General features: G+C 44.9%; 1 protein-coding gene across 1 annotated transcript in view; it reads right to left on the bottom strand.

The window, feature by feature from the left end:
- Positions 1-24,813, bottom strand: part of Lrguk (leucine rich repeats and guanylate kinase domain containing) — a 114,600-nt gene that overhangs the window by 19,430 nt on the left and 70,357 nt on the right. The window contains exons 15-16 of the mRNA XM_005365801.3: positions 23,654-23,749; positions 4,613-4,737 (exon numbers count right to left, since the gene is read on the bottom strand). Coding sequence (XP_005365858.1) covers positions 4,613-4,737; positions 23,654-23,749 — 221 coding nt within the window. The remainder of the gene's footprint in view (positions 1-4,612; positions 4,738-23,653; positions 23,750-24,813) is intronic.

The raw sequence follows: 24,813 nt of genomic DNA, 5'->3' as shown, positions 1-24,813 counted from the left end.
CCCGGTGTGTGTGTGTATATAGGTATACATACATACATATATATGTGCATCTCTCTCTGTCTGTACACACACACACACACACACACACACACACACACACACACACACACGAGGCCTCTCTGTATAGCCCTGGCTGTTCTGAAACTAGTTCAGTAGACCAGGCTGACCTCTAACTCACAGAAATCCATCTGCCTCTGCAGGGCCTCACCACCAAGTACTGAGATAAAGATATACACCACAGGCCGGGCTTCTTTTTATATTTTCTTTCTTTTCCTTTTATACAAAGATAGTTTTATTAGTATACAAAAACATAATTTCATTATGACAGTTCATATAACTGGTTCTTATTCTTCCCCCTTTCTTCTTTCTCGGCCCTCTCATCTCCTTCCCCCTTTCGCTTTTCATGGCATTTATTCCACTACCCTCTCTTGTTCCTCCTTCCTGCTTCATTAGATCTCCTCCTCCTCTCATAATCCCTTCTACTTTCACGTCACACACACACGCGCGCGCGCGCACACATTCACACATGCACACACACACATGCACACATGCACACACAAACATGCACACACATGCACACACACATACGTCACACACACACGCGCGCGCGCGCACACATTCACACATGCACACACACACATGCACACATGCACACACAAACATGCACACACATGCACACACACATGCACACATGCATGCACACACAAACATGCACACATGCACACACATGCACACATGCACGCACACACACATGCACACACATATGCGCACACACATGCGCACATGCACACATGCACGCACACACAGGCACGCACACACACATGCATATGCATAGAGGGAGGCAGAGACACAGAAAGATACATGTGCAATCCAACAGATCCCACAGATGGAACATTCAGTATTGTCTGAGTCTTGTTTATTCCACTAACACAATGGCCTCCAGTTCCATCCGTTTCCTAGGAGTGTCATCATTTCATTCTCCTCTAGAGATGGCTGAACTTACATTGTGCACATCCCCACATTGTTTTATTCCATCCACTCATCTTTTGATGGACATCCAGCATGGGTCCATATTGCGCCTATTGTGAATCATGTGGCAATAAACTCAGATGTGTAAATATCTCTGCGGTACGCTGGCTTAGTCAGGGGATGGATTTTGGGTCACATGGTCGTTCTATCTGTAGCTATTTAACAAGTTTCCACATTGACAACAATAGTGCCTGCCCTAGTTCACATTCCCACTGGCATGTACGGGACCTGTCCATCCCCATCCTTGGCAACATTTACTGTTATTTGTTTTATCGCTACTAGCCATTCTGATTTGGACAAGAGAGAATTCCAGGGCAGTTTTAATCTATATTTCCCTAAACTAAGGATGTGGAACACATTTCAAATATATTTTGGTCGTGTACATTTTTTTTTCTTTGAGTATTGACTATTTATTTCATTATTGCATTTACTGACTGGATAGATTGTGTGTGTGTGTGTGTGTGTGTGTGTGTGTGTGTGTGTGTGTGTGTGTGTGTGTTTAACTTTTGGAGTTTTAAAAAAATAGATCCTAGATAATAATCTAATTGCTTACTAGCCATACTAGCTAAGATCAGGTGTAGCTATCAATCCCCCGCCTGGTGTGTAATTGACAAAGGTTGTTTCCCACTCTGAGACTGACTCTCTGTTCTGCTGGATATAAATGTTTCCTTTGCTGACTAAGAGGTTTCATTTCATGTAGACCCACTAGTAAACTCTTGAGCTGTTTCCTGTGCCCCTGCCTCCCTTTTCCGATTGCCACCTTGAGCCTTTCCCCTGTGCATCTAGCAGGTTCAGAATCCAGGTCTTACATTAAGATTTTCTCACTCATTTAGGATTGATTTCTGTGCAGGGCAAGGGATGGGCATCTAGTTTCTTTTTTCAGGGTGTCATGTAGTCCAAGCTGCCCTTGCAACTGAAATGATGCTGAACTTCTGATCTCCTCCCCTGACCTGCCAAGGGTTGGGATTGTAGACATCGCTGCCCGTGTCCAGTTTCACGTAGTGCTGGGACTGAACTCGGGGCTTTATGTATGCTGGGTAAGACCTCCAGCAAGGGAGCCGCATTCCCGGCTCACTGTCCCCATCCTTTCACACGAGAACACCCAGCATTCCGGAATTTTCCGAACGCGCTGTCTTTTTTGGCAATGTGTTTTTGACACCTTCGTCAAAGATCAGGCGACTGTAGCTTAGCTGGGTGCGTTTATTTCTGAGTCCACTATTCTATTCCACTGGCTTATGTGTTTGCTTGTGTGAGCCATCTTGATTTTGTTGCCATAGCTCCATGGCATATACCGTGAGATGAGTCACTGTGAGATTGTCAGCAAGGCTCCTTCTCCTGGATTGGAGATTGCTTGGGCTCTTCGGGGTTTTTGTGCTTCCATATGAATTTTGGATTATTTTTTTCTAGTTTTGTGAAGAACACTATTAGAATTCTGATGAAAATTTCATTTAGCGTAAAGATTGCTTTCTGTAATATAGTCATTTTGACAGTACTAATTTTGCCAGTTCATGACCATGGGAGACATTGCCATTTTCTAGTGTCTTTTTAATCGATGTTTCAGTGTTTAAAAGTTTTTATAGAGGATGTTCACTTCATTCATTAAATTTATTCTTTTGTTGTTGTTGTAGTCTGTTTACTTGAGACAGGGTCTCTGCACCACCAAGTCTAGCCCAAATCATTTTTTTTTCTAAATTATCTCTAAACTCCAGATGCCCAAGGCTACAAAGGGAGATAAAAAAAACTTATGTCTGGGAGCCTCAGCTCTTAGAAGCAACAAGCCATACCTTTCAAGAGAACCGGGATGTCGAGGGCAAATGAAGAAACTGGAGACTGACTTGAAGGGTCCTGTGTTTCCCAGAACCAGAATGGCAGAGAGCAGTGGGCACTCCCCCATTAAATGCCTTTTCTGTTGATTTCTAACTGATATCCAGGGGATGGTAAGATTTCAGGGCTACCTAAGCCTTAGCTGGGAAAAAAAGAAAACCAACCTACCAGCTGGAGAAGAGAGAATGTAGGAAACACCAGAGCCAGTGGTTTGAAAAGGAATCCAGGCACTTGCAAGAGGAACATCTCCAAGGTTACCATGTGATTTACAGGTCCTTCTGAAACCTCCCAGAACAGCCAGAGGCCTTTGATGGAGCGTGATCTCCATTACTGATGGCTGATGTTTGATTTCTCGTAACTCCTGGTGGGTAGGGGAGAAGTCTAGACGTGGTTGGCTTTGGTCAAACAACGTCTCTGTGCTCAAGTATCACGTCACTTGTAGAGGTTTAAGAGCTTATGCATGTCCTGCTGCCTTGACGCTGCCCGAATCTGGAGTCCTTGGGATGGGGCGGGGGCTGCAGAGTCTGTAAGGCCTGAGAAGCGTGGCTAAGGAGTCAGACAGGCTGACTATACTCTTGCCTTCAGCAATATGAACTGAAGAGCAAGCAGGACGCTTGTGGGGATGTGGGAGACTGCATCTAAGGGAGTGGGCGAGAGAGGCAGGCCTGTCTCCAGTTAGAGCAAGAGGTCACCCAGAAAAGCAAAGCAGAAACATCTACTTCCTGCACTTAGAGTCCCTGACACCTGCCATGTCTTCCGGTAGAATGCTTAGGCACAAGTCTGGTACCACTGATTCTTCTGACCACTGACCATGGCTGACTATGGAAGGTGGTGTTGTAACTTGCTTTGAACAAGCGGGCCTTGAGTTGACCAACTAGAAGTTAGGTATATTCTGCAACTGCAATTTTTTAAGTCTCTGCATTCCCAGATCATTACATAAAAACCATTACACACAGAAATGAGTAGAGCCTACTCTGAACACAGGCCCTGCTGTGCGTTAGGCACTCCTACCTGGGCTGGTTTCTGGACACGTTGGGGTAAAGTCGGGGGCCCGCTTCACATAGTGTTACATGAAGCACACTCTGAAGTGGACTTGGTTTTCCAGTCCAGCTCCCAGATACTCATAGTCACACCCCAACTCAGAGAACTCGACCCCTGAAACAGACATTTTCCCGGGTTTGTTTTATTGTGCTGTTTTTCTACTGGAAACAAAGGAGCAGAATGCCAGGGGTTTTGCTGGGAACCTGAGGTACTCAAAAACTTTACTCACACTGAAAATTCAATTTTAGGAATAGGAACTGTTCCTAGAGGTCAGGGGAGAAGGAATTCTGTCCTCAGCTCATAGATGTAAAAGAACAGTTTGGGAAAACTTAATAATCTCCAAATTCTAACCACCTTTTTTCTTTTTGAGGGGAGGGGCAGCATTGAGACAGGGTTTCTCTGTGGCTTTGGAGCCTGTCCTGGAACTAGCTCTTGTAGACCAGGCTGGTCTTGAACTCACAGAGATCCACCTCCCTCTGCCTCCTGAGTGCTCAGATTAAAGGGGTGTGCCACCACTGCCCAGCTACCCCCCCTTTCTAAGACAGGGTCTCACTATGTAGTCCAGACTGGCCTCAAACTCAGAGAAATCCACCTGTTTTTGCTTCCTGAGTGCTGGGATTAAAAACATGTGCTACCATGCTAGGCCCATGGCCCCTTACCCCCTCCCTTTTTTAACCTTGGACAGAGTAGCTTCTATGATAATGTATCCCACCCTTACCACAGGTGACTTTTTGGATGAAAGCTTGGCCCATAATTTTGCATAGTAGTTTCTGTCTGTTGAATCCAAGAACTCACTGGGCTTCCTGGAAAAGTCTTCAGATTTCAGGTAAGATGTCTTAATAGCTGGCGAGAAAAAGATGAATTTGTCAATGAAAACCACGTTAACAGAGTAAATTTCCTGATGTGACCACCATGTTTCCAATTTTATTTGTCCAAACATATGAAACTGTATAAACTTTGTGAGTTTCAACTTGAAGATACATAAGACACATCTTACTGTATTGATAATATTAGTAAGTCAGCCGATAGCATCCAGGAGGTACAACGCCTCGGAAGGTAACCAGTATTCAGTCAGCATGGCTTGGTATTCGCATTAACATGAAACATATCAAAACAATGGCTCTTAGTATTTAAAGTCACCCTTATAATTACATTCCATTTGAAAAAAGTCTCCAAAAATCTTAGAAAAAAATTAAAAGATACAGTTCTAAGAAGTGTTAAAGTTCAATGGAACAAGAATTATCCATGATTAACACTGAGCCTTTCCTCAAAACATCAGAACATCTAGAGGTATAGAATACACACTTCAGGTCTTGCTCACGCAGAAAGGTCCTTGGGAGCAGCAAACATTTCAGGAGCATTGCTTATAAAATGCTAAAATAGTAACTTTCCCACACACCTTCAATTGACATGCTTGATTGAGCAGATGTGGGAAACTATCCCACCCCAAAGACATAAGGAAGCATGAATGTATGGCAGAAGTATGTTTTGTTTTTAATATATATGCAAAATAGAGTCTGGAAAGAAAAACTTCAAGGTGAAGAGGTCAGAAACAGAATAGCTGCCAAGAAGCCAGAGGTACCAGGGGCTAAAGCTTGTGTCCCTGAACTAAGATGGAAGGCAAGGTCTCTGAGCTTAGGAGGCAAGGCCTGGGCTCCTGGGTCTGATGAGAAGCTGCGGTGAGGTATCTGGCATTCAGCCCAGAGACAGAACTTTACACACAGAGCCTCACCCAGCCTGAAGACAGAAATCCCATAAAAAAAAAAACATGAGACCTCAAGGCTCATTCTCAGAGTGGTAACTTAACATGCACAAAGCTCTCATCAGGGGGCATGAAGGATCTGGATGAGCCCAGCATTTGGGAGGTGGAGATAGGAGGGTCAGAAGTTCAAGGTCATCCTCAGCAAAAACAGAACTTGAGGCCAGGCTGGGATGTGTGAGATACTGTCTCCAGAAAAAGAGACCAAGGGAGAAGGGAGGTGAGTTAGGGGCAGGAGGTAGGGTGATGTGGGGCTGAGGGCAGAAGAGTGACCTCTCTACTCTCTGCTGTGTGCTGGGACTGAATGAACATGAACTTAAGACACACTGTGCTGATCCCAAACCAATAAAGGAAAGTGAATGTTGTTGCCAAGTAATCCTGGCCGGAGAATCCAGAGTCCCTATCCTAGCACCTGTCTTCAAAGCGGAGTGATTGGTGTGCAGTAAGTGGTAGGGACATATCCGGGAATTCTAGGTCAGGAGGAATCTCGAGAGGAATGTTAAAGTAACCGTACTTATCACAACCAAACTGATCAAAAGGCACCGTGTGTGAGAGCATTCTTTGTTAAATCTTCTTGAGAATATTGATTTGATCCATATTTATTGAGCACCTGCCATGCAGAGGATGTAGTTCTGGATGCTGCAGATAAAACAATAAACAGAACTCCTTGACCCGGGGGACTAAAGCTGGAGACAGACAACACAATTTCAAATGTTAGGTAATAAACACAATGAAGTCAGACAAAGGGACAGAAAGAGATGGCATGGTGGTCAAAAGAAGTCCTCGGAGGAGGGGAGGGGATAGAAGGAAATTCTCTGTAAGCTGGAGACACTGTCAGAAGTTTGAAGAGATAAAGAGATCAAACATGAGCACCAGGCAGGGAGGTCAGTTTTATATGAAGAGCCAGAAGAGGGTTTTTATTGTTGTTATTGTTTTGTCTCATAAAGCTTTGTCTGGGATTTATTTTCTTTACAGGTCTGTTGCTTACACACTATGTTATATAACATTCAGTTTCCAATTCTGTGTTTGTACGGGATTTCCATGTGTGCAAATGTGCCTGACTCTAAAGCCATGTGTTGCACGTGCTTTTTCTTTAGCTCCTTTGTTTTGTCTCATTCTGGTTTGTTTGTTTTTATTATTTTTGGATACTCGCTTGTTTTCTAATGAGAGAAAGAAAGAAAGGGTGCAGACTTGGGTGGGTGTCGAGATGGGGAGGATCTGAGAGGGGAAACCGTAATCAGACTTTATTGTATGAAAAAATCTATTTTCAATAAAGAATAGAATTCACCTCTAAGGCTGGAGAGATGGCTCAGTCGGTGTTTGCTACAGATGCATAAAAACCCAAGTTTGGTTCCCCAGTGCCCACATAAAATTCTGGGTGGCAGCACCTGCTTGTAATCCCAAAGCTGGCAGTGTTATCAGGTCCTGTGGCTAGACAGATCACAGGTCGGGGCAGAACCTTCTTCTTTACTCTGTTTAGTGGACCTAGTAATTTAAGCTCAGTCCAGGTGATCTACCATTATACATTAGCGCATCCCTCAAACCTCAGCACCAGTCAAGACGTAGAGAGTAAGAGGCCACAGAATCCCTACATCACGCTCACTCCCTCCAAGGCTCAGGGATCACTGCGGAAGAGGAGCCTGGAAAGATGGTAAGAGCCAGGGGCAGTGAACGAGTAAAACAAAAACTGTTTTCTGGACACAAGGGGCAGATGCACGCATGAACTCAGCATCTGTGACAGTGTGCACAAGTCAGGAAGGAAGTGGAGGTGGGCATGAAGCCCCATGGCCAAGCTGAGGAGCAACAGGAGTGGAAAGGTATTTTGTTGTTGTTGTTGTTATTTTAAGGTGTGGGTCCCATTTGGTTGACTGTGCTCCAGCAGGTAGCCACAAGAGTAAAAACCAATGGAGACAGAAGGCTGGGCGGATATGGAAGAGGGTGTGGATCTGGGAAGAGCGGGAAGGGAGGTGAATATGATCAAAGCAGTGTACAAGATTCTCAAAGGATTAGTACAAATATTTTTAAAAGGTAAAAACTGGAGACCACATTTCCTGAAATAACTGCCACAGAGAAGATCATAGATCATGTGTGTACATGCATATATTTTCCTACCTACTTGGTCTTTTCTGTGGAAACATTATATATAAGCTAATTGAAAATATGGTTTTCGCGTGGGCTCCTTTCTCTTGCTTTCTATCAGCCATCTGTACTGTGGTATAACGAAGCCACGCTCGATCTGACGCTACAGAGCAGCTGCAGTCCTGACAGTCAATGTCTTACGAATTAGCAACGCAGCATCTGAGGCACAGATAATGTGTTTATATTACTGAAACTACATTAGAACGCGACCACTGTAGTGATATGGACTAGCATTTCACATCACTTAAAATGTATTTTTCATACATCAGAAGACAAAAGGCCTTCCTTCTCTGCTGAAACCCGACAGAACTACCCACGTTCCAAGGCACCGAGTCAACTTCCTGGGTGTCATCTTGAGTCAGAGCATCTATATTTAGGTGTGCCTTGAGGCTATGCTTAAAAAGCATGCAGACTACTTTATAGTCCACGAAAGACACAAGCTCGTCATTATGTAGGCCGGTTAAATTTATTTAAATGCCTACAATGAAGCTTAAGTGAGTGTAATGAAGCATGGCGGATTTTAGAGCCGTTGATGGGGAGCAGCGTCACCAGACGCAGGAGAACACAGAAGGATGTGGAACAACTGGAATTCATTTCCAGATGATCTTAAAAGGCTTGCACCTTGCACTTAGACACATTCCCTTGAAGCCAGATGACTTAAATACTATTTGGCCAATGTACTTTAAAGGAAAAAGCACAGACTCCAGTCTGACCAGCACACGTGGTGGAGACAACACACTAGGAACAGACCATGGATGTGTTTAATGTTGTATCATACAGGCAACATAGGATATCTCACACAGAGGAAAGAGGAAAATAATCTATGCCAAGGATATGTTATCACAGGAAAACATCCAGGTCAGGAAGCACTCCTTAAATTGCCATGTGGGGGCGAGGCTGTGAATAATATGAGAAGAGACAGCCCATTTAATAACTCTGAGGAGAGCAGCAAGATGACTCGGGTAGCGTATTCATGTGGCCGCTCTCCATACACAGAGGGCCTATCATCTTTCAATAGGAAAGCCTGTGGATATTTAAATAAAATTTTGAAAAGGAATTGTATTCCCACCAGTTTTTCTCTCTTTGAAAGAAACAGTCTCTGGAATGGATGACTTGGGAAACAGGCTCCCATTTTGAGAAATAAATACTCACTACCCAATAACTCCAAAAGCATTCATTTTTTTTTTCTCCCACACAAAGGCAGCTATGCGGTTTTCTTTTAACTAAGAGTAATTTATCAATGCCACGATTAATATATAAACACAAGTAAATTCCCACAACAAGAAATATACATCATGAAATATATACAGCCACGAAAAAAAAGGCTTAAGACAACTTAAAACACATAATGGACTATAGAATGTAAAATATTTATTTCTAATAGAATAGTTACACAATTTGTGGTAGAAAGTAAAGAAAAGCAATGAGTTCATTAGGGAGTATTTTCACAAAGCTGAAGGAACCAAAAGAAGCTATTTTTTCCAAGACAGAATTGCATTGCAACACATCGTGTCTGTTTGTGTTCTGAGAAAGGAATAACAGCAAGCAGAAAATTCATTTCGTATAATACCCACGATAATTTTCCATAGCAAAATAGGATACTACGCAGAAAGCTATCTCCTCAGTCCAATGAAATAGAGTAATAATGTTCATGTTTCTATGGCAAGATGAATATATCTGCTAAAGTACTGGAAGAGTGGGATGCTCTAGTCTTTGGTGTCCTCGCAGAGGGATAACCAGCTACTTAAACAGAAACAGACCCCACACCAGGAAAAAAAAGAACGCTTGTGAAAAATATTCATACACAGTGAAAATCAAGTTTGAAACCTTTTCTTCCTTCTGGACTTTGTTTTGTGTAATGTCTTCCGTGGAGCTCAACTAACAAGCCAACATCCAGACACCGACTCCAGAACACTCTGACGAAAGCTATGGTAAAGCCAGATCTTTTTACAAAATGAGTAAGTTTGCCATGAAGTTGTTAGTTGATGCTTTGAAGGAAATCAAATGTAGAGGGGACCAAATGTCAAGAGTGGAAGCTTAGTATCTAAGCGAGACAAGGAGAGGAAGCAGTGACAGGCAGGAAGGGACAGAAACCTACAGGGAGCTTTAGCACAGGCCGAACGTTTCCTCTGCGTTGACCAACATGCTTAAATAAATCTTGCTGATGCACTGCACTGCCACCAGCTGAAACATCCCTTGTTTGCTAGCCTCCCTTAATTTAAGGGAGCTTCTTTTCTCCGCCTCTGGAGTAGCTGGTACCCAGGCACGTGCTGTTGCACCTGGCCACTATTGAGCCTTTTGAGCAACTGTCCCCAAGACCCCACTTCAGCGATTGCTTTCCCCAGCAAAGGTTTTCCTGCTTTTCTTCAGTTTAGCTTTGTTCTCAAAAACCGAGGGTTGGTAGATCTAGAAGTAAAAGCCAGATTTCATCTCAACCCACCACGAAAAGAAAACACATAAATGTATCTGTTTATTACACAGAATGTGACAGCATGTGCTGTATGCCCAGTAGAATACACAACAATAAAAACAACAGATAGCATTTACTGAGTGCGCACTACACGCCAGCTGCTCTCCTAAGTGCTGCATGTTTGTGTCAGAAGGGAATTGACCATCACCTCGGATTTGATGCCTCTCCTTGTCTTCTGCAGACACAGGCAGCCTGTGAATGCCCAGCGAAGGAGCCTTCTATTTTAGGGGCAGTACACTGAACTACCATTTCTTTTTAATGTCGTTCTGATTTTGTTTAAGCTCCTTAGTTTAGTCATGGCTGAAGTCACAAAGGGATTTCCAGAGAAGACAATTTCACTTAACAAACACTTCCACCTAGTTCAAACAGGACACGCTCTCCTATTCTAATTCATGACCAAATGCAATATTTTTTGGCTGTTTACATGGTAGGGCTAACAAATGCTCATCTTGGTACTGACTTGCCATGGGCAGACATTGTTCTGGGTGCCTTAGCATACTCCTTCATTTACTCCTGACTAGACTGAGTTTCCAAAGATTATTTTGACATTCAGTATTATTTGTAATTGATGCTTTCTAATGTTATTATTATCATTAACAGAAGACCTTCAGCTTTGGCTGCTTGTGATGGCCATCCCACAGTCAGCTTTAAGGTCTACTCTGCTAACAGTACCTACCATCAACACACAAAAGAGGGGCAGGCATTTGCTCTCTTTTAGGATGCCTAGTCAATGTGAAAACGTCATTACTAAAGTTAGTCTCTCAAACCCTACCATGCATGTAAACTCACTTATGAACATATCGTGCTAGGTACTATATCAGCACCTCAATGACCTCAAGGGGAAATTTGGGGGCTCCTTTATTATCACAGTGCTGTTTAGAGGGTTGCTATGGAGCTAAGGGCAAGGGAGCTGTCTAATTACTTACTGGGAGCATCACCGCTGATCAAACGTGTTTTAAAGTGTTTTGTAAGCTTTATAAAAGAACTTATAGCTATGTATAGAAAGTTAGGATAATATCCAGCCTAAGGCCAACCAATAACAAAAGACTTAACTGCCAATATACCAGATCCTGTTCTCAGAGTAAGTTGAGGCTAACCTATCCAACCAACCTGAAGGCAGATAGAGAAAGTAGGTGACCTGGCAAGCAGGCCCTAGGAACAGGACAAAGTCGAGATCCAGAAGGCTCAGTAGAGTACAAACTACGTTGTCAAACTGATTTAGTGAGCTACAACCTGAATTTAGAAAATTTAAACTCAGCACCATAGAAAATGTGAGTACATCATCTATGAAAAGTGTAATAAAAATATTTCCTATATGTGGATGTACTTCCTGGGCTGCGATTCTGTGAAATGTACTCTTCTCCCTATGGAGCTTGCTCAAAAATGTTTTAAGCCAGTGAGCTAATGAATACAAGGACCACTCCATTTCCACTACAAAAACATGCTACTTAATGGAAAAGGCAGCTGGATTCTTCATAACAAGGAGACCAGTTGTTGTAAGTGAACCATAAATCAGAAAGAGAAACTTCGGTTCGATCCACTCTATGAAGTCGCCCAACACACGGAGGCTCCATTGTAAGATGATGCACTTCATGTCTGGAGGAGGCTGCTCTGTTTTTCTGCAAGCCATCTGACTCTCAGAAAGTCATTTATTACGTCAAATAGACGAGGCAGCTCTCCAAAGTGTGTGTGTGTGTGTGTGTGTGTGTGTGTGTGTGTGTGTACATGCGTTAATTCTGTTTTCCCTTTTAGAATAAACATGAACTTGTAGAAAATACCAAAAACATAAACAAGAGAAGAAAACTAGTCTCAATCTAGTGTCCCATAGCCAACACAAGAGCCACATTGACTGCCTCCTTAACCCCCTTCTTCCTCATGTGTAATGGACACTATCTTCTAAGTAAAGAGTCTACAGTATTATAAAGGCAACACCAGGCAGATGCCTCTAGCAGATGGCTGTGTTGTAAATGTATTTCAAAAATCCCATTACGTGGAGTATTGCTAACCTTCATTATAAAATTTGGTCTGAACATTCTTACATACTTTTCCTCATCATAATTCTTGGATCTAAATGATCAGATTAAAGGTCTGCAAAGTGTAACTCTTTGACGGGGTGGGAAACTGTTCCCCAGAAAAGGCAAGCCAATTTGCTTCCTCACTGTTGACACCAACACTTCACCCAATAAAGCTTCATCTGTTTTATATCTGATATCAAAAAGTGTGTTCTGCTTTAACTTAGAGGTTAAATTGCTTCTGACATGCTTATTGGACATTTTTACTTACTCTTTTGTGAGCTGTTTGATCGTGCCTTCTCTATCTTTAGGGGGCTTGGCTCTTTACATACGTGAAGAAGGCTCTTACAGCTGGTGGAAGCGCTCTCTGTTGAACTGAATGCTAAACACCAGACTTCCATAAGAAGGTGACATTATGAACGCGGTGACTTTTAAAGCCCACCATGGCTTTTTTCTCTCTCTCAGGATTGCTTTGTGATAAACCCCAGGCAGAAGCACTGTGAACTTTGCCTGTTAGTGTAGATGGAAAACGGTCACTTTATATATTTATGTTCTGCATTGAAAAAGTGAAGCTTTTCCTTGTGGCAAGATAATCAATACTAGCAGTAAAAGCCTCTCCCAGAGACAACGGGCTTTCACTCTCCTTTCAAAATGTCCAACAGCAGTGAATAAAACTTCAAACCACAGAAAACCAAAAAGAAAAAAAAAACTGTCTTATTGTGAATCCCAGGGGTTAGAGCCTCCTCCGCAGCAGAGGGAACCTTGTGCAATGTATCTCACTCAGACACTAAAGAAAAATGCAGCTCCAAACATCTCCAAAACAGCAGCCAAAGAGGACACCCCAACATGGTTCCAAAACTCAAACCTAGGTGAGGCTCCGGCCCACAAAGCACCCCAATCTCTATATATAGAAAATGAACGGTGTACTGGGCATCACAGTGCACACCTTTAATCTGAACATTCAGGAGGCAGAGACAGGTGGATTCCTGTGAGTTCAAAGCCAATCTGATCTACATAGCAAGTTCTAGTCCAGCCAGGGCTACATAATGAGATGGTCTCAAAGAAGTGGGGGGGGGGGATTCTTTGCTTGGTGTCTTTCATAATCTACCCTCTCCACAGCCAAGCTAATTACCAACCGGCTTTGACCTCCCCTGACAGCGGTGCCATCTTCCAGGCCCTTACTAGCCCTATCCTAACTCCTGTCGTGCCGTTCTGTCTCTAGCATTGTCTTCCTTATCTTTATCGCTAAAGTACAAATTTAAGCACTCTGCCCTTCCCGTGTTGTAACAAGATGAGGCTTCCAAAGACCCGTCACAGATTAGATTGGCCTGTGGTCCACCTGGCAGCTGGGTCTAAGGAGACAATCTCTTCCCCTGCCTGTGCATTTAGGCAACAGCAAGCATCTCCTCCTGCATCCGTCTACTGACCAGTTCTGCAGCCCTGAAGCCTCAGCTGAGGGACAAGCTTCTCTCTGAAGTGTTTCCTGGTGCATTTCTAGGAGGTGGAACTTGGTGCCCTTCCTTGGCACTCCGAGAGGGAGTGCCCTTACAACAATCTAGAAAAGTAAATGATCAGGTTTTCTTACCCTTGGGATGCCAACTACAGCTAAGCCGGCCTTGGCATCTCCAGGTACCCCAATTACATGGTGCAGTCATGGGCCGTTTTGTCATAGTTCCCTGAAGTACCGGCATCATCTTATGCTCTACCTAGCAACCATTGCTTTGTCTGGTACATAGAAAATGCTCAATAAACCCTTCTTGGTGATGACTTCACTTAGTAATTAGAAATTACTTATAAATCAGAGGATAACCACTAATATTCCATAGTTCTGAGAAGAGTCTTGTTCACTCCCTATATCGCTGATTTTTAAAAATATCAGTGTCCTCTATTGTACTTGAGATAATATTTGCTATTCATACAGGTTTGTGAGCACGTACCTTTTGTATAAGATAAAACACAGGCACTAGTCACTGGCTATATGCTAAATACAGAATATATCAGACATAGCTTCGATACATTGCCTGTACACACAGTAAGGACTCAATGATCATCTTCTAACTTTTTTTAAAGAGTAGAATCGTGGACTGATGGCCTTGATGCAATTATCCCCCCTGGAAACATAGTCTCCGTATGGAGCAGTGAACCCAGTGGGTGATAGGTCATGATAACCATGCCCAGGCCAGAGCTGATTGTTCTAAATGAACGCTTGATCCAACGGGGCAATCAGCCTTTCTCTGGATGTTCTTTTTAAACTCAGGATTAGGGATGATTTGGATGAGAGATACCATCAGATGTAACTTAAGAGCTGTTGGCGGGCATGTCCCTGCTATGCAGAGAGAATGACATACAACTGGAATCAGCGTGCAGAATGGCAGAGGTGAGAAATGATGGCAGTCTAGACTCTTGCTTAGTCGGGAAGATGACAAGAACCTTGGTGATGATCAGTAGCTGGCCCCTTGCCTCTGAGAGACGGCTGCACCCTGGCCCTTCCCACAGTTTGCTTGTGTGAGAAGAACATATACTTTCATCTAATAGATTTCCAATAGGCTGGTTTTGGCCGTCCCTTAGTCATTGCCGGAAGTATAACATAACAATAAATATGGAGAGATGAATGAATAACCGATTCCCCTGAATTTCCTCCCCACACATTCTTTTAGGTAATTCGACCAGATGCTTTGGCATACTGAAGACGTGGACTGTGAGATTTCTATTCAAAGACAGAAAGAAGACACTCGTTTTGAAATGTACAAACAAAACAGATGCCAATTCAGACCTCGAGTGCTTGGCTGGCCAGTACCTGGCTCGCAGAGATGGGTCCTCATGAGTTAAGTGAACGTGCTGGGAATCTCTAAAAAACAGCAAGGGTTTTTTTTGTTTGTTTGTTTGTTTGTTTTTGTTTTTTCTTTTTCTGCAGGCCCTTCCAATAATGCAAAAAGCATGAAGAAATTAGAAATTTTCCAGCCTAGAAGTGAGCTTTTCTAATGAAGAAAACAAAACATTATGGTAATCTGCCCTTCTTCAGCCATCAGTGCTACTGAAATTCATAAGAGCCCCTTGATGGCAGCAGCAACAAACCAGCTGTCTCCCCTGGCTGCTGCCACAAGGGGAACAGAGCTGCAAAGGCTTCTGAGACCTCCCACCCCAGGCAAGGCGTTGACTGGTGGTGGCAGAAGGAAACCAGCACCAGATGCGCATCTCCAAGCCTGACAGCACCAGACCTCACAGCTTCTCAGGAACCAAGGCTTAAACTTTGATGCTCTGGCTGCCCCTGGCTCGGAGTCTTCCTGTCCGGCTGCCCTGCTCCTCCTCTAACACCTGATTCTGGGGGGCAGCAGCAGGGCTTCTGTTCTCTGGCACAGCCCCATTTTTTCGAGTTCGTTTTTCTTTGGGTTGCTGCTTAGACATAAGGATGTTGTGCCTCTGGGCGTAGCCCTGTCTGAGCTCACTGGTGTCTCTGTGGGCTTGGGGCTCTTTGGCCCGCGGCTGGCTAGGGGCTGCAGTCTCCTGCTCTGGAGGTTTCCTCACCCCCTCTCTCTTCTGAGACCTTTCCTTCTTTTGAGCCTGTTCTCTTCCCCCAGGATGCACCACAGGAGCAGAACCCTCCTGTGCTGACTTGGCGGTGGGCTGCGGGGGTTGACCTTCTCGGGTTGGCTGATTCTCACCGAAGGCCATCTCATTTTCTTGAACTACCCCCTCAGACATTACTGGGTTCTGGGATGCACCTACAGACTGAGCCAGGTCCTTCTTTCTGGAATTGTGGGCTTTGTGGGTTTTCTCCTCCTGGTTCTGGGGGTCTGCTGGCGCTGCTTCAGCGTGGCTCAGAGGGGACATGGTGGCAAGCGGGTCAGACACATTCCTAGGAGTTGGCTTACTATGGGACTCTGACTGCTGGTTAGTCTGAGACTTTCCCGCTGGCATCTTTCCTGGGTGTGGCGACCCTTTAGCTATCTCTCTCTGCCTGAGGTTTTTTTTCCTAGCGTCTTTCTGCTTAGCAGCCTCCTGGCTGTGAGTTGAGGCCTGCAGATCTAGAATCTTCTTGCCGGAGGCATGGCCTACTTTAGGAGTCTTCTTCTCCTTTGTAGGCTTCGAAGCAGACCTTGGCCCGGTGTTCTGAGGGGGCTGAGGTTCCACAGAGGGAGCAGGAATATGAGGGAGGCGGACTTTGGGTGCCTCCTCTTCCTGGGGAAGATTGGGGGAGTGCCGCTGGGCTTGTTCCTGCGGGCTGATAAGCGGGAGCTTCATCTCACTGCCTTTCCCAACGTGGGCTTGCTGTGGACTGTGGGCTGTGTCGGGGCTTGGGTTTGGGGGTGGTTTGGACTGGGGAGGGCTGATGGGAGGAAGCTTACTGGGGTCTCCATCCTGAGTTGGAAGAGACCTTGGAGATGGAGCTGGGGTCTGATCTGAGCTCGTCCCCAAAGCCTCTTCTCTGCTGGGAGAGAGAAGCTTGGGTGTGGGTCTTCTGCTCTGGAGAGGAGCCAGGGTCTGGGGCTGGGGAAGCCTGGTAGGAGCCAGCCGGCTTTTAGGAAGCAAGGCCACTGGCTGTTCCCTAACCTGGGTATGTTTTGAGTTTGTGGATGAGTCCTGGGGAGGGGAAATTTCTGGGTAAGGAGTACCAGCCCGGGGAACTTCTGCTTTGGGGGTTCCCTCCTTTGGAGGTGGTTGAGAGCCCCCAGCGGCCTTCACCACATCAGAGGGGGTAGGATCTTCTGAAGCACTGTGAGCGGAGCTGCTGGGCACAGGGTTGGTTGGCTCAGTTCCCTTATCCTGCACAGAAGCTGGGTCAGGTCCCTGTTCAGATTCAGAGAGGGGTGGCTTGCTAGGGGCTCCTTTGAGCTCTCCGGATTCCTTATCCTGGTCTGACTGAGGTCTGGGTCGGGGGGAGGGGTCAGGATGCTGTGATGGCTCTTGAGATGCAACAGTAGAAGACTGTCCTTCTGCTTCTACCTCATGTGGTCCAGGCTCATCTTCAGAGCTGTCCATGTCAGTGGTTATCTTCGGAGGAAGGTGGGCTGGCCGGCCATCCCCTTCCTTCTCCTTTGGTGGTATGTCTTGGGCTTCCTGAGGAATACCAAGGGTTGAAGAACTGACCTCCTGAGGGGGATCCAGGTGGCTGCTGGGAGAAGGATCCTTCTTAGGGGGTTCTCCCTCCTCAGTTAACTCTTGGCTCTGTGGGGGAGCTGGGTTCTGACTTTCAGAGGTCGTTGCAAGAGTCTGCACTTCCGGGAGAGCTTCTGAGTTTTGGCCGTCTGCTTGCAGTCTTGCCAAGCGCCTGGGGGAGGGGACCAGATGTGCCGGGACCCCAGAGATGGTCTTCTTGTTAGAGGGAGCCCCTGCTTTAATATAAAGAGAGTTAGCTACAAAGACTCGTTACTGCCAGAAATAAAACAACAAAAAAAGCCCATTTCCCTTTGTGTCGCACAAAGGACCTTTAAAAGAAAACCACAGGTAGGACTTCCCTTTTCCTTGTGGAGACTAAGTAGCTACAGTTCTCTGAAAGACGTTAGGACCATTTCTAGGGCACTGAAAAAAACAAACATTAATGAATAAGCATTCAGATGTTTGCTCGAAACCGAGTTTGGATCTGTGGGTGGTAAAGAGAGTTTCCAGATGAAGAGACTGGTTTTGCTGGTTAACAGTTAAGACGTAAGCTGTGACCACTGAGAGCAGTCCTGTCTCTTTACTAACACCCTCGAGGACCCAGCAGGAGCTCAGTAGGATGGAATGGAAGAAGGAAGGCATGGGTTCAAGGACGGCCTAAGACACCAGGGTCTGCTCCTGAAGATCAAGGGTCCATGCTGCTGTCCTCAAGTTCACCATCACCCAGATCTCCCTGGCTCCAGAAATGGCTCCCAGACGCTATTGGCAATACTGGTACTATAGAGAGGGCCTGTTTCCCCCAGTCACATCTTCTTAGAGTTCTCTGGTGTCCTGGACACAGTCACCCCATCTGGCACTTACTTATAAATGATAGAAGCCTTGACATCCTTCTGGGGACCTATACACCGGCCCAAACAGCATAGCTCTGAACCGTGCAGTGGTCAGACGTGACGCATCAGCCTGGAGCAACCTTGAAGAACTTGGGGGAGACTTTGGTGGCCCCAGAGTGGTCCATCTCCAGCAGTAAATGTGTCCCTGACCACTGTCCCCCCACTAACGAGGGGTGGGTGGGTGCTACTCTAGATTCACAGTGAGCCTTTCTAGTCTGGTCCTCTTTTGTACCCAGTCAAACTAGACGTCTCCTGAGAGTGGAAGGGACAAGCGGGCTGAGTGAAACGCCTCCCCCGTGCGGCTTCTAATGCCACCCTCTGTTCATCGTTTTTATCACCAAATTTACCACAGATACAAACTAAAACACAACTTTAGACAAGAAACAAGGTTAAATTTAAAACAGGTATATTTACAGAGCCTAGAAAGTAGGTCAGAGGTTGCCAGGGGTAGGGGATAGCTACTGAGTATAGACTTTGTTTTTTTTTCTTAATAATTTATTTTTATTTTATTTGCATTGGTGTTTTGCCTACATGCATGTCTGTGGGACGGTGTCAGATCTTGTAGTTACAGACAGTTGTGAGCTGTCATGTGGGTGCTGGGAATTGAACCCTGGTCCTCTGGAAGATCAGTCAGTGTTCTTAACCACTAAGCCATCTCCCCAGCCCCTAGAGTCTCTTTTTTAAACAGTGAAAAGCTTTGGAAATCGGTGGTAGTGATGTTTACACAACACTGAGAAAGTAGTTAATGGCGCTGAAATTCACACTTAACGTAATTAAAATGGCAAACTGGAGCTGGCAAGATGGCCCAGTGGTTAAAGCTCCTGCTGCCGAGATCAATGACCCAAGTTTGATCCCTGGAACCCACGTGGTGGAGGGGACAATCAATTCCCACAAGTTGTCCTTTTGCCTTCATGCACATGCTGTGGCACACACATGCACACACACACGGAAATAAACGCAAAAAGTTCTAAAGGATAAAAAATGGCAAATTATGTATGCTTACACGATGCATGCAAGACATGTAAACGACTTACAAAGCAAAGAAAAAGGCCAATGACACTCGGCGCTGAAGGTTCTCTCTCTCCTTTTACATTCATGGGCAGACACACAGGCTTTCTTTTTCTACTTTGATGATTTAACGATTTAGAAAATTTGGTTAACTGACACCATGCCCTTTACTAGAAGATAAAAGCGCCATTTTATAGACTGGCAAATTGCTCCATTTTTCCCTTTATCATTAATCAGAAATAGGAAAAATATAATTTCATTTCATAACCTTTATGGCAAGAACCCAGATTGCTCATTAGCTCCCCTGCCTTAAAGGCTCGCTGGAAGCAGTGGCAGGCCGGGACACGGGAGCTAAAGCAGCACTTCTCAGCCTGTGGGTCACGCCCCCTTTTGTCAAATGACCCTTTTCCACGGGCTTGCCTAAGACCATGGAAACACACAGCTGTTTACATTATGATTAATAACAGTAGCAAATTACAGTTATGGAGCAGCAATGAAAATAATTTTATGAAGAGCTGTATTAAAGGGTCGCAGATTTAGGAAGGCCGAGAACCACTGCTCTATAGAGATGGAGGGTGAGCATACCCTTGCACTGAGCTGCAAATGAGTGAGCGTCTCCTTACTTCATAGAAACTATACTGCTAACTTCATGCTTTAGAAACAAATATTTCCTACATTACCCTGGGGAAAAACTGGACAGTTCTGCACTTAACTGGTCTGCATTTAAGATTGATGGCGCATTTAAAGTCGTAGGAGCTTCTCTGCACTAAATACCTGAAGCTAGTAATGCATGCATTCGGTGATAATTCAGCTAGCCCATCCTGGTGAAGGTTCACCGCTCTAAGCTTAGGTGGTGGATGCTTTCCTCGGAGCACACAGCTCTTGGGTTTTCTTTCACTGTTCTGCATCCTCATTGTGACCTGGATGTTATCACTGTATTCCCAGTGACAGGCGAGCAGCTTATGATTCCCAGGGGTGAAGCCGTATATTATTACTCCAAATATTTGGGAATTGTCTTTAGGTTGCACTGGCACCGGACTATCTCTTTTGGAAAGATGGTGCCATGGGCATAAGATTTCTGTTTGTACTGAAGCTCAACACACAGATACCCGTAATCCAGCTGGGGAAAGCCTCAGCTCTCCAAGCCCGACTTCAGTAACGCGTCACAATATTGCATACAGTTTTCTTTTATGTTTTAAGAAAAAGATGATTTTGCAAATTCATAAATTTAAGACAGAAAAGTAAGGCTTCAGATGCCCATCCAGTCAGTTATGCAATTGTTCAGACTAACCTCTCATAGAATTGTAAATATTTATTTCACTTTCTCTCTTTTGACATTTTAATTATTTTTTTAAATCCCCTATACTAAGACGTTTGTTTTAGTTTTTAGGATATATATATATATATATGAATATATAACAAATGAATATATATGACATATATATCATAGAAAAGAGATCTGAACAACTCACCTCAGAACAGAGGTAAAGAGGCAAGGCCCCAACTAGGCCGAGGATGGTCCTTCTGCTCCCTTTTCATGGAGTCTTTACAGTTTCAGGGGGAGGCAATTAAGTCTGTGCCCCATGATGACTACTTTTGTCAACAAGACACAAACCCTAGACTCTCCCGGGAAGGAAGTCTCAGTGAAGAATTGTGTACATTGGGTTGACCTGTGGACTTGTCTGTGAGGGACTGCATGTTAACTGTGTGAGAAAACTCAGCAGCTCCCTGTGGACGCCCCATTCTCTAGGCAGGGGTTCCTGAGCTCTGTAAGAACAGAGGAATCAAGCTTCGGACTAGCAAGCAAGCGAGACACACTCATCCATTTCCCTCTGCTCTTGACAGTAGATGTGATGTGATGAGATGCTTGAAGTGGCTGCTGCCTGGACTTTGCACAGTGATGAACTATTGCCTGAAATTGTGAGACTCTTTTTCCCAATTGCTTCTTTGTGAGGGCAATTAACCACAGCAGCAGAAACAAAACGTCTGTATTGACCCTATAGCCAGGTGACCCTCACCCTTGGCAAGGAGTTCACAGTCCTGGCATTCACAGAAGCCATTGGCTTGGCTCCTTGGGGGCACCAGAGATACCCTAAAAGCTTATTAATAAGGACTATATTCATTAGCATTTCAGATATCCTCCCTTGAATACTGTCTGATGTGTGCACTGTCACTGAAGGGGAAGTTTATCTTTAATTATCAGCTGAAAAAATAACTCCCTCTGCAAATTAACTGTAAACATGAGATAAGGTTTTTGCCTTAAGAAAACACGGTCTGTTTCAGAAAATCAGGTTCTGTCGAGGATATAGATCTGATGATTGATTGCAATCCATCCTGTCTACTTTGCAAGCTAGAATTCCATTATTCAATAACTAGATGCTTCGGTTTCGATTAGTAAGTGTTTCTGAGAGTTGTGACATTTTTATAAATTCTATAATTTATACCTTTCATTAAATCAGATAAGCCTAACCTAATTATTCCAAATAAGTAAGATTTTATTATATGCTTTAAAGCGGGAGTCTATTGTCCTGTGCACACATTATCTTGCCTCTTAATTTGCCAAATAGTAACTGCATGCTATAGTCAGGGTCCTGATCACTGTAGAAATAATAAGAGCTACAGAACAGCATGGCGGAGGCTGCGGCTGCTGTGCTAGGCCTTGCTCACTGCTCCTCTGTTCAGAAGCACCATGCAGATCATGACCATTTTCAGTTACTCGGGGGACTTGGTGTTTATCCAAATTCACAAGAGGGTGATGTAAAAGCCAGCACACCAATTTATTAATTTACAGTGGGACATGGCTCGGGTACAGGGAGCAGGGCAGTGTGCTCTCACGTAAGGTACAGCCTCCACAGGGGCCAGGGCCACCCAGGAGACTAAATTAAACATCACAAGGTTGCTTGGATAGCAAAGAATTAAAGCAAAGAGAGCCCTGTTTCCTCAAGAGAAAGCTCCGTGAGGTTCAAACCGCACTAGGCGCACTGCAGTGAAGCCTATTTGATAGACCAGGCTTACTTCACGTATTTTCTGTTTGCCATGCCGTCCCTTAGTTCCTTTAACACGCGAGACACTCACGGCAGGAAAGTCTGCCAATAACCGTGAGTTTACTGGTGCTGCGCTGACCTCAGCCCGAAATGCAAGGACTAAGCGACCTAAGAAGAGTGCTTAGAACTGCACACAGTGCAGTAAGCTCGAGAGTTTGAACTCCGTCACAGTCTGTCAGAGTGCCACCAGGCAAACAGGATCCTAACGGGAACTACCATGCTGCAAATACGTCTGTGTGACTGCAGTTCTGCCCCGGAGGGACCTTTAGGAAAGATCCCTGTTATGGTAGCGGTACAGACAGTTTGCCATCTTCCCCCACATAGCGAGTAGTAGTCACTGACATTGCTGTGGCATCCTCACTGTTCATCTTGAGAGCTCATTCCATCTTCTGCAATCTTAAACTCTACCCATCCAACAACAATGCTCCATCCTCCACTTGGCTCTGATCTCCATTTCTGTTTTCTGACTGTGAATTTGACTGCTCTAAATACCTCATAGAAGATAACCGTATGGTGTCTGTTCCTCTCTGATCCTTTAATTCACCACACTGTTTTCGAGGTTCATGTAATAGCGTGTGTCAAAATTTCCTTCCCTTTTAAAGAGGAAATAACATCAATGACTGTATACAACGCCTCCTTCACCCACTCAGCCATCCCTGGACTCCGGGGGCGTCAGCTGTTGGCTATGAATGGGGCGAACATTTCAAATACATCTCGGAATAGTCATGTCCCCAAATTCGAGGCTCAGAATGCCTAGATTCCAAGTGAAGGCTCTCACACATCCCTTGGCATTTGCTGCTCAGGGTCCACAAGGCAGGAGGGAAGTGTGGTTTCTATTCTTCAGGAGGAGAAGCTGAAGCCCGGAACAGCTAGGCAGCTTGGCCAAGGGAGCAGTAGAACTAGCCCCCGCCCCCTCCATCACATGTTCTGGCCAGTGAGTACCCACTGTTCTCTGCAGTGCAACTTTTTCAGGACTGGCAGTCCAAAGAAAAAGAGGAAGAAAACTCTCACACTAAAATTCTTAGACTAAATAGATACTTGATAGGTCCGATACTCTAGTTCCATATGGGAATAGTCTTTTGGAAGAACTTTTGAGCTCTGAGCATGAGACCAACTCTTCTCTATTGTCCACATCCAAGGTACTGCCTAGTGTCTCCCTGGGGGTGGGGGAGTGTCCCACTACAGGCATAGAGACATTCAGAGTTACACACCCAAAGGGCTGATTCCTACACCCCAGAAAAAATGCAGGAAGTAAATAGTGCAAACCAGCTTTAGCCGAGCTAATGAATACCCAAGCAACAACAGGGAATAAACTTGATACGGAGGAGACTGGCTGGTACCTGCAGTTGGAGCCAAACCCTTAGTGCCTTCCTCGGTCAATCCCAGGTATTCTCGAATGAGCTCACTTAGCTTTTTGTAGGCAATGTCCAGATCGTCTATAACAAACAAGAGAACATCTTAATATACCAGGATCACGTCCAAACACAGTCAGCATTCAATGGCGAGCCAACTGGTTTGCTAACTGCACCCCATTTTATTACGGCTGTGGCAGGTACCATTCTAGATGAGCCTAGTGACACTTCCTTCTCCTGTAGTCTCTGCACGTGGGGGTAGAACCCACGGAGATGAAGAGGGTTCATGCCCGTGATTACATTACATCATATATAAAAGGGATGTGCAGGTATAATTAAGGTTACTAACGGCACAAGTGTTGCGGGCTACCGTGAAGGGGGCTTCCCTCAAATCACAGCCACAGAAGGGTAGATTTGTCTAGTCAGTGGTAGATCACAAGTCAGAGGCTCAAAGCACAGAGAGGATTCAATGCGCTCTTTGTGGTAGAAGAGGGCCGGCACTGTATAGACAATGCCAAAGAGAATCCTCAGGGACTATGCACAGTCTTCAAGAGGCAGCCAGCAGAGAACAGCCAGCAGAGAAGTGGGAGCTCAGACCCACACCCCAAGGAAAAGCATTCTGCCAATGAGAAGGGACCCGGGTGCTAAGATTTCCCCCAGAGCCTTCAGACAAGACCTCAACTCAGCTGATTCCTTAATCTCAGCCTTGAGGCACTGACTGCACGCCCTGCTATGCTGTCCTAACCTGCTGAGCAGGCACTGCGTTAAGCATTCACTGTGAGTATCTGCATGCAGCTGTATAAAACCAGCATGGATATGCAACACAGTAACAAATTCAGAGGTTTGAAAATACGATTATGTGAACCATATAAAATTGTCATTTGCGTAGTAGTTGAATACCAGCAATATCATATGGCTCAATTTAATGTCCCCCTTTCTATTCAATATCTCACCAAAAGGTGGTTAGAAATTTATTTATTTTATTTGTTTGTTAGAGACAGAGTCTTACTGTGCAGTCTTGGTCAGCCTGGAACTCTATGTAGACCAGGCTGGCCCTGAACTCATGGAGATCTGCCTGCCTGCACCTCCTGAGTGCTGAGACTATAAGGCATGTACCACAACAGCCCCCCCCCTTTTTTTTTTTTTTT

Source organism: Microtus ochrogaster, unplaced genomic scaffold (genome assembly GCF_000317375.1).
Source record: "Microtus ochrogaster isolate Prairie Vole_2 unplaced genomic scaffold, MicOch1.0 UNK4, whole genome shotgun sequence".
Classification (NCBI taxonomy): Eukaryota; Metazoa; Chordata; class Mammalia; order Rodentia; family Cricetidae; genus Microtus; species Microtus ochrogaster.
Note: the sequence above shows the minus strand (reverse complement) of the source record. Positions and strands in the feature narration are given on the sequence as shown.